The 18,448-nt window shown below is 39.3% G+C and overlaps 1 protein-coding gene across 3 annotated transcripts in view; it reads right to left on the bottom strand.

Moving 5' to 3' along the window:
- Positions 1–2,997: 2,997 nt before the first annotated feature.
- LOC100915472 (zinc finger protein 260-like) overlaps positions 2,998–18,448 on the bottom strand; it is a 77,405-nt gene continuing 61,954 nt past the window's right edge. Inside the window, exons 3-4 of one of the 3 annotated variants that reach the window (XM_031949862.1) lie at positions 17,624–17,719; positions 2,998–4,290 (exon numbers count right to left, since the gene is read on the bottom strand). In XM_031949862.1, coding sequence (XP_031805722.1) covers positions 3,800–4,290; positions 17,624–17,719 — 587 coding nt within the window. In that variant the 3' untranslated portion in view covers positions 2,998–3,799. Of the gene's footprint in view, positions 4,291–13,176; positions 15,757–17,623; positions 17,720–18,448 lie in introns of those variants that run through there. The other 2 variants (XM_031949853.1, XM_031949863.1) reach the window with 2 other exon arrangements.

The raw sequence follows: 18,448 nt of genomic DNA, 5'->3' as shown, positions 1-18,448 counted from the left end.
TACGGCCGTGATCTAGGCGGGTCCGGAGCTGGAGCGGCTCTCGGGGGCCGGGCCTCTGCCCAGCTTCTCCTGTCACACGTGCGGAGGCTGAGGCGGTGTCTGTCTGAGATTTGTCCATCACTGCCCAGATAAGATAATCAATCCTCTCTAACTCAGGGGGAATGGCTGCGGACGGGAGTAAGGTGGAGTCAGATGGAATCAGCGCTCAATCATTAGGCAGTGATTGTATGGCTAGGGACAGAATTATTGGTAAGAAATACAGTATCACCTGTACCTACCACTCTTCTTAATACTATAACGTGAGAATTCTAGTAACGTCCCCACATTCCTACTCTTTAAGTTGCCTGATCAGAAGTCAGGAAGATTTACTTTCCCGAGTTCAGACCTGGTCTCAAACACTTTCTAGCAGTGTTACCCACACACACACACATGTCATTTCCCCCTGTTGCCTCAGTTTCCTCATCTGTAAAATGAGCTGTAGAAGGAAATGGCAGACACTCCAGTTTCTTTGCTAAAACTAAACATTGTATCTCTCTCACCTCCCCTAGGATTGGAGGGCTGGATGGTGGAGTACTAAGTGATGAGGTCTTCAGTATTGGTTGTGGTTATAGAGGAATTGGTAAAAATTAATCCCTGTGACAGGCAGGGAAAAGGCTGTGCTGGAGATCAGTTTAGTTCCATGGTCTTACCCTCTGGAGAGGTAGACCAGTCTGAAATCCAAGTTATGTCAGACCCCAGAGAGCCACCCTCTGTAGAGGTCTAAAGCAGTCTCACCTTGCCATGTCCTGTCAGAAATCCCAGTCATGGCTCTGAGGTGAAATGTTCCCTGTAAAACCGATGTTGGGGCCCTCCCTTGGCTGCTGCCTTCCTTTGGGTCCACCACAGCATCCTGCCTGCTGGTGTCTTTCCCCTTCTCCTTCCCCCATGCCACATGGCCTCGTCCCTAATTCTACTATACTTCCCATCCCCCCCTTCTCACTACAGCTAACTAGCTCTTGTAGGGGCTAAGTCCCTTTCAGGATTTAGCCTGCCTGCTTGGGACACGCCCTAACCTCATGGCTGTTCCCTTTCTAGTGGGTAACAGTGAGTTCCACTGAGGAACTTGTCTTTCATATGCTCTCCCACTCTATTTCATATTTACCCTTCCCAGTATTTATTGTATACCTTCATTTTTTCTGTAAATTATTCCCCTAAATAAATGTACCTTTTGCAAGAAGAAATGATCATTGTGACATCTTCACACAACTGAACCCTAACTTTTGGTGCCAAATTCCACGTCATAAACCACATTGCCTGTTGGGCTACTGCTAATCAGGCAGTACCTTTCCTTACCCAGCCGCCTGAAGGACTCTTCAGATGTCTCGTGATACATGGGATGAGGTAGTCAGTCACCACACCCAATGGAGGTTGCAGCAGGCACACTTTATTTGGTACAGCTCATGATGTCTCCCATGATGTCTCTCCTTCTCCCTTGTGCCTTGTCCTATATATATATATATACATATATATACACACACACACACACGAGTGCTTGTCCTGTTCATACCCAATGCATGGCTGTTTGTGACTTATTTCTCTTGCTGGAACACCCAGTGCACACTGGTCAGCAGAATACACATCCAGTGCCTCAACCCAATTCTGATTTGTACTGTTAGCCAAAGTATTGTGTTCTAGGCGTCATGGAAAATAGGTGGGGTAGAAGGTTTCAGGGCCCAACAATTACCTTCCCCCCCTACTTTTCATCTTTCTTTTGTATATGGTATTTCCCCCATAAATAAGTCCCTTGAGTGTAAGAATTGTTGTTACTTTTTTTTTCTTTTATATTCCCAGTGTTTTGCACTGTGCCTGGCTCAGAGATTTAATAAATGTTTATTGAATTTGTTGAATTGAATCCCTTGCAAATTGAAAATCCTCTCATTTTTCATACCTTTTCCTTCTTATCCCAAAGACCCACACATTCAAATTTAAAAAATGAGGGGGAAAATGAGCTATCCTCTCCAGTTACATTTCTTCCAGTTTATCTCTCCTCTCATCTTGTTGAAGCTGTGTACAGTGGCAGTCTCTGGAGTTTTTACCTTTCCATGGTGTATTCTTTCTTTATCGCCAAGTCTTTTTCCTCCTTGTATATAAGCTGTAGAATAAGGGAAATTCTAGTAGGCATGGAAAGGGAGATGTTAGCAAATAGTAGAGGTAGTTATTAAAACTGATGTGAATTCTGAAACCAGTTTATTCTCTCCCTTTCTTTGGAAATGATAAAACACTCATTTCTCATTCTGAGAACTTAGTTTCCCTGTCTTGTTGCCATAGTTAAGGAAACCACAAAGTGGCCAGACTGTCTTGATTAGCAACTCTAAGGGCTTTCCCTGACTGCCTTTGTTATGTTCAGACAGAAGACACCCCAACTAGATTAGGATCCCTAAGTCATTGTTGCAGGTTTGGGGAAAGAATTTACACCCTCAGTCTCCATAAGGACAGAAAGGGACCCACGTGTGCAATTATGTTTGTGGCAGCCCTTTTTGTAGTGGTTAGAAACTGGAAACTGAGTGGATACCCATCTACTGGAGAATGGCTGAATAAATTATGGTCTATGAATGTTATGGAATATTATTGTTCTGTAAGAAATGATCAGTAGGATGATTTTAGAGAGGCTGGAGAGACTTACATAAACTGATACTAAGTGAAATGAGCAGAAGCAGAAGATCATTATACACGGCAACAAAATTATATGAAGATAAATTCTGATGGATGTGGATCTTCCACAGTGAGATGGTTGAGACCAATTGCAATGACCTTGTGCTGATGAGAGTCATCTACACCCAAAGAGAGGGTACTGAGTGTGGATCACAACATAGCATTCTTACTTTTTCTGATGTTTTTTGAGTTTGAGAAGTACAAGTATATTTTCTGAATTTCATTACACTGAAACTTTGGATTTCAATTATAGTCTGCTTCAACATCAGTGCATTCAAAGGATTTCCCTCCAGTATGAATTTATGTCTTTTAAAGTTTCTTTCCCACTTAAAAATTTTCCCACATTTCTTGCTTTATTAGAGTTTCTCTTCAATATGAATTCTCTTACATAAATTAGGATTTCTCATGCATTTTAAGGCTTTTTAACATTCATCACATTTATAGTTTCATATCAGTATGAGTTTTCTTATATCTATTCAGATGTCCCTTATCATTGAAGGCTTTTCCACATTCATTACTTTTATAAGGTTTCTCTCCAGTATGAATTTTTTTTTATGTCTATTAAGGCCTCCTTTCTCCCTAAAGGTTTTTTCACATTCATTACACTTATACGGTTTCTCTCCAGTATGAATTCTCTGATGTGAAACAAGGCCTCCCTTCTGCCTGAAGACTTTTCCACATTCATTACATTTATAAGGCTTCTGTCCAGTATGAATTCTTTGATGTGAATAAAAGCTTCCCAGAAATCTGAAGGCCTTTCCACATTCATTACATTTATAGGGTTTCTCTCCAGTATGAATTTTCTCATGTCTATTAAGGGATCCCTTGTCACTGAAGGCTTTCCCACATTCTTTACATTTATAGAGTTTCTCTCCAGGATGAATATTCTCATGTCTATGAAAATATTTTTCACACGTGAAAGCTATTCCACATTCTTTACATTTATATGGTTTTACTGCAGTATGGATTTTTTTGTGTCTATTAAAAGTTTGCTTAAGGTTGAAGACTTTGCCACATTCATTACATTTACAAAGTTTCTCTTTAGTAGGAATTCTCTTATGATGACAAACATATCTCCTGACTAAAAAGTTCTCCTATCTTTATTACATCATTTTATAGGCTTTTCTTCCAGAATTTTCTGTGGAACAGCAAGGTTTGAATTGTAGCTGGAAGCCTTACCACATTCACCAAATTCATGAGATTTCACTCCAGTATGAATTCCTCCATGTACATTAAGGCATGAATTGATGTGGAAAATTTCGCCATATTCGTTAATCCTATGAGGTTTTCCTTGAGAACACATTCTATGGTAATGATTAAGTTCTGAGTGGTAACTATAAAACTTCTTGTATTTTTTAAACTTACAAAGGTTCTTCAGCATCGAAACTCTGCTACATGAAGTTTTGCTGCGCTTAACTACTATCTTCATGGACAGTGTTTCCAGGTTGTTTATCTGTCTTTCTAATCCAGTGTCATGATTCCAATTTTCTCCCAATTTACAATCCCAGAAAGCATCCTTTATGAGTCTCTCTCTGCTAGTGATACATTGTTTTGGAGTTGACTCCTTGATTTCACGTTCTCTTTTTTCAACAGGGGAATCTAAAAGAAACACAAAAAACCATCAGCACATACTGGGGTGAAGAAAACTATTTTATACTCAATTCCAGATTCAGTCCTCTCCATTGAAGAAGAGTGACTGATTTGGACAAGGTAGAAGAAACATGATCAAAAGGGAGCTGAAGCCCAAAAATAGGAGATGGGAAAGAAACATTTACATTGTCAGAGAGAAAAACAGTAATTTTAAAACTTTAGATGATTACATAATTGATCTCTGGTAACACTGAAGAAGACATAGTCATTGAAACTGTGATTTTATGAAGAAAATCCCTAGATCAAACCAGATTTCCATCTTCTATGAAAGTTACAGCTTGAGAGCTGCCTAGAATGTTGAACAGCGAGGTGTCCCCGCTATACTGCAAATAGCACTGAACCTCCAGTCAAGAAAACTCATCTTCCTGAGTTCAAGTTCTTCTCAGACCCTTTCTAGCTAAGAGACCCTGGTCAAGGTACTTAATCTTGTTGGCCTCAGTTTCCCATCTGTCATATGTGCTGGAGAAGGAAGTGGTAGACCATTCCAGGATCTCCACCTACAAAACCCCAAACAGGGTCACTAAGTGATGGACAAAACTCAAGGCCTCCATTGAAAAGGAGAATTGAGGGGTGAAGTGAATAGTCCAATGTCACACTTAGTAAGTGTTAGAGGGGCTTTGAATCCAGTCTGCTAACTAGGAAGCTGATCTCTTTATGTTCAGTAACACATCAGACCTTTAGAGCCTGTTTTCATGTCCTAAATTTTAAATTTAAATTTAATTTATGTCTAAAATTTTAAAATTCCAAACAATGGTGAAACACTAGTAAATCTGCCACTAGTATATTAATTATAGTTATTATTAAAGTTACTAATGACCTTAAAAGACAATTTCCCATGAATCAGTAAAATGGCTGACAGCACCAATTCAAGGTGGGAAAGGGAAAGGAGGAAGAGGATGGAAGCTGTAGATGGCATCTTTATATGATCTGTCCCTGAAAAGAATGAGACCAATTAGAAGGAAGATAAAACAGGAAAGAAGATGGAGCAATGATCTGATTTTTAAAAATAGAGGTCAGACTTAATTAAACCTGAAAGTTCTTTAACCTTTATCTCTCAGAAAAGACTCTTCAAAGAGAAAAAATAATCTAATAATTTGAGAAGACTAAACAGTCAAAGAAATAAAGGATAGGACCCAGCATATAGTTAGAAGGCTACAAGAATTACAGTTTTCCTGAGACTAGAGAGAAATATAAGGACAGATTTAGTAGAAAACCATTTCTTGACATGAAAGTAGGTTACAGGAGAAGTGCAGGATGGACAACCACAACTCCAGTCCTCAGGCCTATGGATCTTGAAAGAGAGCTCCAGGCCCAACATTTCCAAAGTAATTCACTTGAATGACCCAGCCAAGCTCCTGCTGGCAGTGAGTCCTGTCTCTGCACAGATTTCTGGGCCAGGGGATTTCAGCTGCATCTGACCCTTTGTAAGCCCCTCTGAGGGATTTCTTGGCAGAGATTCATATCTCAGAGGAGTTTGTCATTTCCTTCTCCACATCATGTCACAGAGGACATGTCTATTATATCTATTAAGGCCTCCCTTCTGCCTGAAGACTTTTCTACATTAATTACATTTATAAGGCTTCTGTCCAGTATGAATTCTTTGATGTGAATAAAAGCTTCCCAGAAATCTGAAGGCTCTTCCACATTAATTTCATTTATAGGGTTTCTCTCCAGGGTTAACCACAGGATTAAGGGATCTGTCTGGGCTTTCACTGCTGGGACATATCTGGGTTCAGACTGGAACTCAGAAGGCTGAGGTTCCTTCAGTCCAGGGATGGCTCCCAGGGGATTATACTCCCTGCCCGCTTGGTTATTACTCACCCTCCGAAGAGCATCTGGGGGCTTCTTCCCTTGATAGCCTGGAGTCTTCATGTCTCTCCAGCCAAGAAATCACGTTTGGTTTAGTTACTCAAAGCCCTGCTCAAGGAGAAATAAGTGGAAAGTGCTGAGAACACAAAAGATACCTCAGAACTCAGTCCTGTTCTCTCTCTAGAGAAAAGGGATATGTCTAGAAATGCCAGTGGAGAAGCATCAATGAACCCTGAAAGAAGTTTCCCTCAGCAAATGTGAGGGAAGGGACATAGCCTTTGGTCCAGACACAGGACAGATGAGATCACATTCACCCATTCCTAGTCTGCTGGGAGAAGTCTTTCCTTCTCTGCCCTGGGGCTCTATGGAGAACCTGAAGCCTGGCTGAGCAGAGAGTGTGAAAGGAGAGCCTGCAGGGCTGCAGAATGAAGCTGCTGATTTCCAGCTGGACAAAGAAAGACTTTTTGTCTGGGAAGAGCAACAACTGCTCAAAAATTTCTGAAATATTTCAATGTATCTCCGTATGAAAAGTATCTGTGTGACTCTCCCTCTCTGTCCAGCAAATTCAAATTCAACCAAGCTCCTCAGCCCCCCACAGCCATGGCCAGATGGAATTCTCTAACCTTGCAGTGGCTCACACGTGATGCTCTCCCTGCCATTTCTAACGTTTCATCACAGCTTCTGCTGTATCAGAAAATTCCCCTCTGTATGACTGAAGACAAATGTTTGGGGACCTGGGGAAAGTTGGAGTCAGATGTGATTAAGAGTGAATCGTTAGGCACTTATTACATAACGGAAATAGTGTTACTATCAAATATATTACCCATTGATGTGGCTGATACAATAACAGATGATGTGGTTTGTAGGCAACAAATATTGAGCATCAGTCAGGAGAAGAATTCACGATGTTCATTCTCTTGGATATATAGGTTTATTTAGAAAAAGAGGTTATAGACAAATTGAAGAGATAAAATAGACACCAGGAATGGTAAATATGAAATAGAGTGCAAGAGAACAGAGCAAGGAAAGACATTAATGATTAATGAAGGAACAAGCACATTCCCTAGTATAACTTGCAATTATCCAGGAGAAAGGAAGCATGCAATGAGGTTGGAGTGTGCCCTTAGGATTTAGTAATCCTAAAAGTGATTTAATAGCCCAAAAGAGGCAGTTACTTAAAAAAAGGATTAGTGCAGTTTGAGAGGAAACACTATAAGATATAATGAGGTTAGGAGATGACAGGTAGTATGGGGAAGGGAGGGGGAAGGACAACACCAGAAAGTCTATCCCACTGCTCAATTTCTCCTGATAGATATCAAGAAGCTAAGGTTGTGTGTGTGTGTGTGCGCGCGCATGTTTGAGAGAGACAGAGACACAGAGACAGACAGACAGAGAGGGAAGAAAGAGAGAGGGGAGAAAGAGAGAGAAAGAGACAGAGACACAGAGACAGACAGAGAGGGAAGAAAGAGAGAGGGGAGAAAGAGAGAGAAAGAGACAGAGACAGAGAGACAGAGACACTTGACAGTCACTCCACACTGCTCAGGGATAATTATCAGAATCTAAAACTCAGGAGTAATGTCTGAAGACTAGGAAAGAAATGGAGTCAAATATAATCAACACTCAGTCCTTAGCCATTGATGATAGGTTAAGGGACAGAAACATAATTAGGATCAAATTTAATGTTACCTGTTACTTATCACTCTTATTTGGAATCTAAATAATGTCAGAATTCTGGTACCATCCTCACATTTCTACTCTTTAATGTACTTGGCCTGAAGTCAAGACTTATTTTCCTGAGTTCAAATCTGGCCTCATACACATTCTGTGTGAGCTTTACCAAGTCAATTCAGCCTATCTGCCTGATTTCCTTATCTGTAAAATGTACTGGAAAAGGAAATTACAGACTCCTCCATTATGTTTGCCACAGCCAAACATATTGTCTCGCATACACTTGGATATGAGGGCTAGACAATGGAGCATTAAAGTGCTGTCCTTTATTTTAAGAAAGGTTGAGAACTACACTTTCCAACAAACTCTCTACTTTCCATCTACAACTCTGTTGGGTGTGTACAGGATGGCTGGTACCTTCCTCCCTGCTTTTCAGCTTCCTTTTGTGTACAGTATTCCTCCATAACTAAGTTCCCTGAATGTAAGAACTGTTTTGTTTTTGTTTTTTTTATTATATTCCCAGTCCTTTGAACTGTTTTGGGCTTATAGTAAAGATTTAATAAATGTTGAACTTGTTGAATTGAATCCCATTCACATCTAAAATCCTCAGATTTTTCGTCGTCCGACTTGCTTTTCACTAAGATGACATTCAAACTTTAAAAAAAAAAAAAAAAGTGCTATTCTTTGCTGCTTCATTACTGTCAGTCTATCTTACCTTGCACCTTAAGGGGTCTGTCTAGACTGGTAATCTATGGAAGTTTTACTTATACATCTTTCCATGGTGGATTCTTTCTTTGTCTCTAAGCTCTTTCACACCCATATATATAAGGTGTAGGGAAAGCACCCTCCTTACAGGCATATAAGTGGAGAGGTCTGCAAAGAGACAGAAATTAAAACTGAGGGGAATACTGAAACCAGCTTAATCTCTCCCTTTCATTGGAAATGCTAAAATAGACATCCTGCCCATTTAATTTCCCAAACTGTCTTATTCTCATAGGTAAGATGAACATGATGTGCCCAGATTGTCCTGATTAACAATTTAAGATACTTAAGAAAGCCAGGCTTTCCTAGATTGTCTATTCAAGGTAGTGTCTACATCTCAATATACACTCTTGTTCCCTCCTTTATTTTCCCTCCTTCCTTGAGAAAACCCCAATGTTTATTTCCCCTATTAACCATGTGCTTGGGATGAAGATCTTTGCTCAATGCTTTTCTGGATTTAAGCCCACTACCAGGTACTTTCTATCTCCCTCCTCTCAAAGTCTTCCCTTTAATACTGTCTTTCTCCCTACTATAGCTGTGTTTAGTTTGCTAAATTCTTCTATGGATATAAGTTGCAAATTGATGGCATACTCATGATATATTCCTTGAATCACTTCCCCAAAAGTCCTTTCCTTGATAACCATTTTGTTCTCTTACCTTTTACATATTAATCACTTCTGGTCCCTCTTTTGCCTCTTCATTTTTCTTGTAACCTATTCTACTAAAAAAAAAATGTAAACTTTGAGAGAAAACCCTTGGGAAGTTTTGATATATGTATTTAGAAAATGCTACTCTGACCTCATCACATGGAACGTATTTTTGTCCTTTTTAATTCATATAACAAAAAAAAAAAAAAATTGGTACAACTTTGAAATCTGTGATGGATGTTTTGAGATGGTTGTTTCATGTCACAAACATTTTCTTGTCATCAAAATCTGAATGTGTTAGACTAGCAAAAATGGGCAGAACCTGATAAGTGCTGCTTATGTCTGAAATATTGTTCTCTGAGGAAAGAGACTGAGTGTCACATTGTTCTTCAGGAATCTTGATTGCCAAGCAAAAAGAGACACACACAGAAAGAGACAGACAGAGAGAAAGCCAGACAAATAATGACTTTCCCCCCCAAGACTAAAGTCATTTGCCTTCTGAAATGTCTTTCACTGCTCAACTGTCTAATTTGTGGCATACAAAGGAATAAAACTTTTATTAAAAATGGAAATATACATTCTATTCCCTTCACAAGGATCTTTACTTAAAATAAGCCATATCAGTCTCATTGAATAAGTCCATTCAGAAATCCATCATAATAAACTAAGAGTACATACAGATCCTATGGAAGTTTTACTTATACATCTTTCCACGGTGGATTCTTTCTTTGTCTCTAAGCCCTTTCACACCCATATATATAAGGTGTAGGGAAAGCACCCTCCTTACAGGTATATAAAGGGAGAGGTCTGCAAAGAGACAGAAATTAAAGCTGAGGGGAATACTGAAACCAGCTTAATCTCTCCCTTTCAATGGAAATGCTAAAATAGACATCCTGCCCATTTAGTTTCCCAAACTAAACATGGGAACACAGAATTCCAGTACAGATCATCCCCTTCAGAGCTGGGAGAAGGGCTGCTAAAATGGATTTTATTTATTATTATCCAGTCATGTGTGACACTATGACCCCTTTTCAGATTTTCCTGGGAAAAACATTGAATTGTTTTGCCATTTCTTTCTCCAGCACATTTGACAGATGAGGAAACTAAGCTAAAGCAGGTTAAAGGGACTTGCTAAGAGTCCCACAGCTAGGAAGTGTTTAAATCCAAATACAGACTCAGGATGATCAAGCTTTCTGACTCCTAGCAATCTAACCACTGATGAGGCAGGAGCTGCTAACTGGCTTGTTACAAACAAAATAAAAGAGTCATAAAAAGAATCCTTGTACAGAAGTGGGATCCAAGCTATGTAACCTCACACATATTAGAAGCCATAATGCTACTGAAAAGTTGAATCCACAGTAAGCCCAGAGGCCCACAGATGTGGAAGAAAGTGTCTTGACCCTAACCCTGCCTAAACTTCATTTCTCAGGTGAAAACATTAAAGAGAGTATAGGAGTCACACACTCCAGCCTCCCACACCTAGAAAGTAACAGAATTAGGATGTGAACACTTGTCCTTGGACACAACTACAGGGGTTGGCCTTGATGGGGGTGAAGCCTGAAAGTATTTCTTCCCAGACAAGTTAAGTGGCTTCATTCAGTTGGAGTTCTTGGTCAAATCACCCTCCATTGATCTTTTGAGGGTGGCCCCCATCCCCTTCAGGGGTTCCCAGACTCTGGGAAAAGCCCTCAGAAGGATTTTATTCAATTTGACACCTCTGTCTGATGGTCCTTTATTGATTAGCCTAAACAGCTGCCGACCCAGGCCAAATTTTGCTCATAAAACAGGGATCTGTCAAATGCAACTTTGTCAAATTCCTCATTAGGAATGTACTCCCTAAAAAAAGCCTCCTGATTAGTGAACAATAAAAAATCCTTTTTTGTCACAAATTTCGGGGTTCATAAATTCTTTCACATTGGACCTGCGTCTCCAACCAGAGGGGATCTCTCCCCCTATTCCCACACCTCAATAGCCTGATTTAGCTAAATATAAGGTACTTTTTAGTCTCATTTGCCTTCAGCCAATTATTTTAATTGAGGAATGACACAATGAGGAGGTTCTATGGAAAATTCCTTCATATCTAATTATGTGAAAACCATTCTATCTTGCACTAATAATCATGATGAATGTATCCAGAAATCCACCACTGAAAATATCAAATCATGTATTACCTTGGCATAGATTGGATTTCTTTTGCTACTAATCTCATTCAACATAGCATTGATTAAAATTTCAATTCCAAACTAATGGAATAGTCCTAATTAAAACCATATCAAATTTATAGCCTAAAATTCCAATTTACACCCAGTTAACATTTTTAAATCTACCAAATCAGTTTCCCAAAATTTTGAATTTGAATAAAGTATTTGAATGGATTGTAATGCCAGACAAACTGAGGCAAGACAGTGATTAGAGAGTTTTTAATATATTTTATTTGAGAGGGACAGAGTGTGCTGGAACCAAAAGAATCCATGTTTTGATCCCAGGACTGAATGAGACTTTTGTATCCAAGAATCTGGCACTGAATGTGGGATTCCAGAGATTCTTTATGGGGTTTTGATGATTAAGAACAATAACAGAATGGGGGGAGGCACCACACATTCTGATAAGTTGGGAAGGTCTGGGGTCATGATGTTTAAGATAGAAGGTTTTTCTCCTTATCCGGATCAAATGTTCTGATGATTAGGAGGGAGGGGGGTGTTAGAACCAAAGGAAATGAGGCACAACAATTCAAGGAACTGAGGGAGGACAATAAAAGGGAACTATGGCACAATACGATAATTCTTCTTTTGAAAAGATAAGAAAAAAATTCAAACCATGACTTTTCCCAATTATACTCTTATTGACATAATACTAATCAGTAAGATAAAATTGAAAATGTGGAAAACAATCAAAACCAGAAAAACGAGAAACCTAATTTCTATTAAAGTTTAGAAAATACACGGACTTTTATTAACCAATGATATGAACCCCAAAAAGGGTGAGACCCTACTCATAAGACTCTCAAGTACAGGTAGGCTGGTGCAGGGAGTTGCAAAAATATTTAAGATGCCCTTGTCTAGTTCAAACCCCTGACTTTATAAATGAGGAACCTGAGGCTCAGAAAAGGTTGAATAAGTTGCCCTAAGTGAGGAAGACAATAAGTCAGAGAGGCAGGATTCACCCCAGGTCTTCTGCTCACCAGAACCTTACCAGCCTTAATCACTGAATAGGCATTCCTAGTCAAACCTGTTAAAGATGCTAACTTAATGACTCCTCCTGCTTCCAGGGCTATTTCCAATTATCCAGAACTGTTATCTGGCCACTGACCCAGATGGTTCTGGTTACAAAGGCTGGCAACCTTGCACAGCCTTCCCTCACTCAAGTCTAACTTATTTTCCTCTCAGGGAATCCCCTCCCTGAGGTAATTCATCTTCAGGAATGAAGGACAAGCAACAACCTTGTTAAAAGGACAACTCTACCTAAGATGTATAAAGTTTTACCTTCTTTCTCCATAACAAAGATAGTGACACCCAGAAGACAAGACACATAGCCAAGACTTGCAGCTCTCCTTTCTTCCTCCTTCCTCAGAGGAAACTAAGCTTGGAGTACCAGCTGATATATGTAATAGGGAGGTTGAAAATTATCTTCATATATTGTGAAGACCAAGTAAGCACCCTGGATACCTTAGAATCATCTGGAGTCAGGATAAGCAAAAGTCGTTGGTTTTTTTTCTTGGTCTTTAGGGGTGGGAGTGTATTGGACGGACACAGAATCTCCACAACCTCTCCTTTTCCTTTCCTGCCCAGAAGTGACTCTGGGTAGTCTTATTCCACCTCCTAGTCCCTCCTACAATTCTCTGTATATACCAGTTACTGAGCCAGCACAGAATAGTGAGAAGGGTCCTTTTCCAAGTGTATGCTTATAGAGTATTGTCCAATTCGTAATTAGCCTTAAGTGCTCGGTTGTCCAATCTCAGTGCATTAACTCAAGAGTTTCAGCCCTTTACAATATTTAATTGGAAAAAAATAAAATATAACAGTGATGGGGGAGAAGATTAAAAATTACCTTTAATTTAATTAGAAAAACTGAGATAATAATAAGGGCTAGTATTTATGATCTGGTCTTTAAACAAGTTCATCTGTTCCCCATTATCTGGATAATGAAACAAGTAGAACTTGTCTTATTACAATAGAATCAAGTGAAACTGGAGTTTACTTACTTTCTAATCTGTACTGTGTTCAACCTCTGAGATTATCTAGTTATCTTGATATAACTTTTGCACAGAAGTGTCAATATCTCAAACTACTCCTCCCTGGATCTTGTCCCCCATCTCCTCCATGTCCACTGCTTATATAAGAGTGTTGGCCCAAATCCAATTGCTCAATCAGTATGACTGTCTAAGGTATTATATCAGCTTGAGCCAGTGAAGATATTTTCATGTAAAATAAAGTGTGCCTGCTATTTGAATGCTTTCTCACATTCTTTACCCTTTCATTTCTCACCAGGATATATTATTTGATATAAGTTAAGGTTTGAACTGTACAAGAAAGTTTTCTCAATTTCTCATTTTTTATTTTGCAAAGTTTGGATTTCAGCCATAGTCTCCTTCAACATCAGTACATTCAAAGGACTTCCCTCCAGAAGGAATTTCTTTATTTTTTAAAGTTTCTATACACTTAAACAGTTTTCCAACTTCCTTGCATTTTTAAGGTTTCTCTCCAATATGAAATCTCTTATGTGAATTAAGGTATTCCTTACATTTGAAGACTTTTCTACATTCATCACATATATAGAGTTTCACATCAGTATGAGTTTTCTTATGTCTATTAAGATGTTCCTTAACTTTGAAGGTTTTTCCACATTCATTACATAGTTTCATATGAGTTATGACTTTTCCTATGTGAATTAAGACTGCCTTTCTCCCTGAAGGCTTTTCCACATTGATTACATTTAAATGGTTTCTCTCCAGTATGAATTCTCATATGTGAATTAAGGCCTACCTTCTGCCTATAGGCTTTTCCGCATTCATTACATTTAAAGGGTTTCTCTCCAGTATGAATTCTCTTATGTGAATTAAGACCTGCCTTCTGCTGGTAGGCTTTCCCGCATTCATTACATTTAAAGGGTTTCTCTCCAGTATGAATTCTCTTATGTGAATCAAGGCCTGCCTTCTGGTGGTAGGCTTTTCCACATTCGTTACATTTAAAGGGTTTCTCCCCAGTATGAATTCTTTTGTGTGAATTAAGGCCTCCCTTTTGGCGGAAGACTTTCCCACATTCATTACATTTATAGGGTTTCTGTCCAGTATGAATTACCTCATGTATATCAAGCCTTCCCTTAAACATGAAGGCTTTCCCACATTCTTTACAAATATATGGTTTCTCTCCAGTATGAATTTTCTTATGCATATTAAGGTGATACGTCTGAGTGAAAGCTTTTCCACATTCATTACATTTATAGGGTTTCTCTCCAGTATGAATACTTTTATGAATATTAAGGTGATACTTCTGAGTGAAGGCTTTTCCACATTCATTACATTTATACGGTTTCTCTCCAGTATGAATTCTCTTATGTATATTCAGGGTTCCCTTAAGTTTGAAGGCTTTCCCGCATTCATTACATTTATAAGGCATCTGTTCAGAATGAATTACCTCATGTATGTCAAGGATTCCCTTAAACATGAAGGCTTTTCCACATTGTTTACATACAAATGGTTTCTCTCCAGTATGAATTTTCTCGTGCCTCTTAAGACTATCGATCCGAGTGAAGGCTTTCCCACATTTATTACATTTATAGGGGTTCTCCCCACTATGAGTTGTTCCATGTACAACAAGGCTTCTTTTCAACCTGAAGGCTTCTCCACATTCATTACATTTATAAGGTTTCTCTCCAGTATGAATTCGCTCATGTTTATTAAAGGAGTCTTTGTCCTTATAAGCTTTTCCACATTCATTACATTTATAGGGTTTCTCTTCAGAAGGAAGTCTATTATGTGGAGAAAGATATCCCCACTTCCTAAAAGTTTTGCTACTATTATCATAACGTTCAATAGGCTTTTCTTCCTGAAGATTTTTCTGTTGAACACTAAGGTATGGTTTGCAGCCAGATGCATTACCATATTCACCAAATTTACCAGCTTTCACTCCAGCATGAATTCCTCCCCGTACACTACTAACACCTGAATTGATGTGGAAGGTTTTGCCACATTCATTAATTCCATGAGGTTCTTCTTCAGAACACACTCTATGGTAATGATTCAGTTTTGGGTAGTAACTGAAAAGCTTCTTGTATTTATTAAACTTACAAAAATTGTTCACTATGGAAATTCTGCTACATGTTTTCCTATGCTTAATTACTAGCTTCATGGACTGTCTTTCCAATTTGTTTATCTGCCTTTCTAATCCAGTGTCATAATTACAAGCTTCTCCCAATTTGGATTTGTAGAAATCATCCTTTATGAGTCCCTCTTTGGATGTCTCTCTGATAGTAATATACTGTTGTGGAGTTAGCTCCTTGGTTTCACATTCTCTTTTTTCAACAGGGGAATCTGAAAGGAACACAAAAAAGCATCAGCACCAGTGGTCAATGTTGTGGGGAAAAGAAAACTACTTTATGTTGAATTCTAGATTCAATCACCTTCATTAGGAAGAAGGGTGACTGATATGGAGAAGGTAGAAGAAACATGATCAAGAGGGAGCTGAAGCCCAAAATCAGATGAGGGGAAATTAACAGAACTGCCCAAGACTTCAAAAACGGTTAAATTTTTAGAGAGAAAAACTAATTCTAAATCCACAGAGTATTACATTACAATCTGATTTCTGATAACAATGGAGAGATAGTGACTGAAGCTGTGATTTTATAGATATAATCCAATTCCTATATGAAGAAACTCCCGATAGAAAGTTGCTACCTTCTATCAAAGTCATAGCTTAAGAGCTGCTAAGACAGCAAAGTATTACTGCCATAGTGCATAGACTCATATTCGTGAGTTCAACTGGGTCTCAGACACATTCTAACTGACGGGCCCTGCCCCAGTTTCCTCATCTGTCACATGAGCTGGAAAAGCAAATGGTAGACCATTCCAGGATCTCCACCAAGAAAACCCCAAACAGGGTCACACCGTGTTGGACAGGACTCAAAGCCTTAACAGAAAAGGAGCATTGAGAGGTGAAGTGAATTGTCCAATGTCACACTTAGAAAGTGTTAGAAGCAGGCTCTGAACTTAGATCTGCTAACTGGGAAGCTGGTGCTCTTTACATTTGGTAACACTTCAAATACTTGGAGCATGATTTCATAACTTATATTTCCCTGCACTAAGAATATCCCTAAATTTTTTGAGCTAGAAATCCAAACTGTGCGTTCCAGTTGTGACACTAATTAGGTACTTTATCATGGGGGAGTTATGTTAAGCATATCCCCAGGCCTTATTCTAAAACAGGAACAATAGAAACATCATACATCCCAAATGTTGGTTAAACAATAGTAAACGTATTACTAGATGATTAGTTATAGTTATTATTAAAGTCATTATTTTTATTACATATGTATATGTATATATATATAATTGTTATTAAATGATCTTAAAGACAATTTTCCATGAAGCAGTGGAAAGAGACAACACAAATTAAAGGTGGGAAAGGAAAAGTAGGAAGTGGATAGAAGGTGTAGATGGCACCTTTATACAATCTGTCACTGAAAAGAATGAGACAAATTGGAAGGATGATAAAATCAGCAACAAGATACAGCTATAGTTTGATTTTTTAAAATAGAAGTCAGACTTAATTATACTTGAAAATCCTTTTCCCTTTATCTTTCAGAAAAGACTCTTCAAAGAGAAAAAAATAATCTAATCATTTAAAAAAAGAAAACAGTCAAAGAAATAAAGGATAGGAGCTAGCATATAGTTAGAAGGCTACAAGAATTACAGGTTTTCCTGAGACTTGAGAGAAATACAAGGACAGATTTAGTAGAAAACCGTTTCTTGACATGAAAGAAGGTTACAGGAGGAGTGCAGGATGGACAACCACAACTCCAGTCCTCAGGCCTATGGACCTTGAAAGAGAGCTCCAGGCCCAACATTTCCAAGGTAATTCACTTGAATGACCCAGCCAAGCTCCTGCTGGCAGTGAGTCCTGTCTCTGCACAGATTTATGGGCCAGGGGATTGCAGCTGCATCTGACCCTTTGTAAGCCCCTCTGAGGGATTTCTAGGCAGAGATTCATATCTCAGAGGACTTTGCCATTTCCTTCTCCACATCATGTCACAGATGAGACTCAGAGGGTTAAGGGACCTGTCCAGGGTCCCACTACAGGGAAGGGTCTGAAGTCAGACTGGAACTCAGAACCCTGAGGTTCCTTCAGTCCAGAGCTGGCACTTGGGGGACTGTACCCCCTGCCTGCCTCGTTATTACTCACCCTCAGAAATCCATCTGGGGTCTTCTTCCCCTGATAGCCAGGGGTCTTCATGTCTCTCCAGCTGAGAAATCACAGTTGGTTTAGTTACTAGAAATCCTGTTCAAGGAAAAATAAGTGGAAAGTGCTGAGAACACAGAGACTCATCAGAACTCAGTCTTGGTCTCTCTCTACAGAGAAGGGACATGTCTGGAAACGCCAGTGGAGAAGCATCAATGACCCCTCAAGGAAATTTCCCTCAGCAAATGTGAGGAAAGGGACAGAACCTTTGGTGCAGACACAGGACAGATGGGGTCATGTTCACTCATTCCTAGTCTGCTGGAAGAAATCTTTCCTTCTCTGCCCTGGGGCTCTATGGAAAACCTGAAGCCTGGCTGAGCAGAGAGTGTGAAAGGAATGAAACTGCTGATTTCCAGCTGGATAAAGGACTTTTTGTCTGGGAAGTGTAATAATGGCTCACAAACTGCCCAAAGATCTGAGGACATCTCTACATGAAAGGCATTTGTGTGACTCTCCCTCCCTGTTTATCAAATTCAAATTTAGCCAAGCTCTTCAACCATCCACAGTTATGGACAAAAGGAATTTACTGACCTTGCAGGGGCTCACACATGTTGCTCTCCCTGGCATCTTTACAAGTTACCATGGGATGTTCCCCCAAATTTGCCATGTTCTGCTCTTTGCTCTTCAACATTTACAACCCTAGTTACCTGCACAGCTTAGCCGAGGGCCAGCCATCTCTGGAATGAGGCTTTTCCTTATCCCCTTACCTCCTATTGCCATGTCTTTAGAGAAGACTTGTTTTGTACTGAAATCTAGATTCTGGGTGTC

The sequence above is a fragment of the Sarcophilus harrisii genome, chromosome 2, assembly GCF_902635505.1.
Source record: "Sarcophilus harrisii chromosome 2, mSarHar1.11, whole genome shotgun sequence".
In the NCBI taxonomy this organism is placed as follows: Eukaryota; Metazoa; Chordata; class Mammalia; order Dasyuromorphia; family Dasyuridae; genus Sarcophilus; species Sarcophilus harrisii.
The sequence above is the reverse complement of the archived record's forward strand: the minus strand, read 5'-3'. Positions and strand labels throughout refer to the sequence as shown.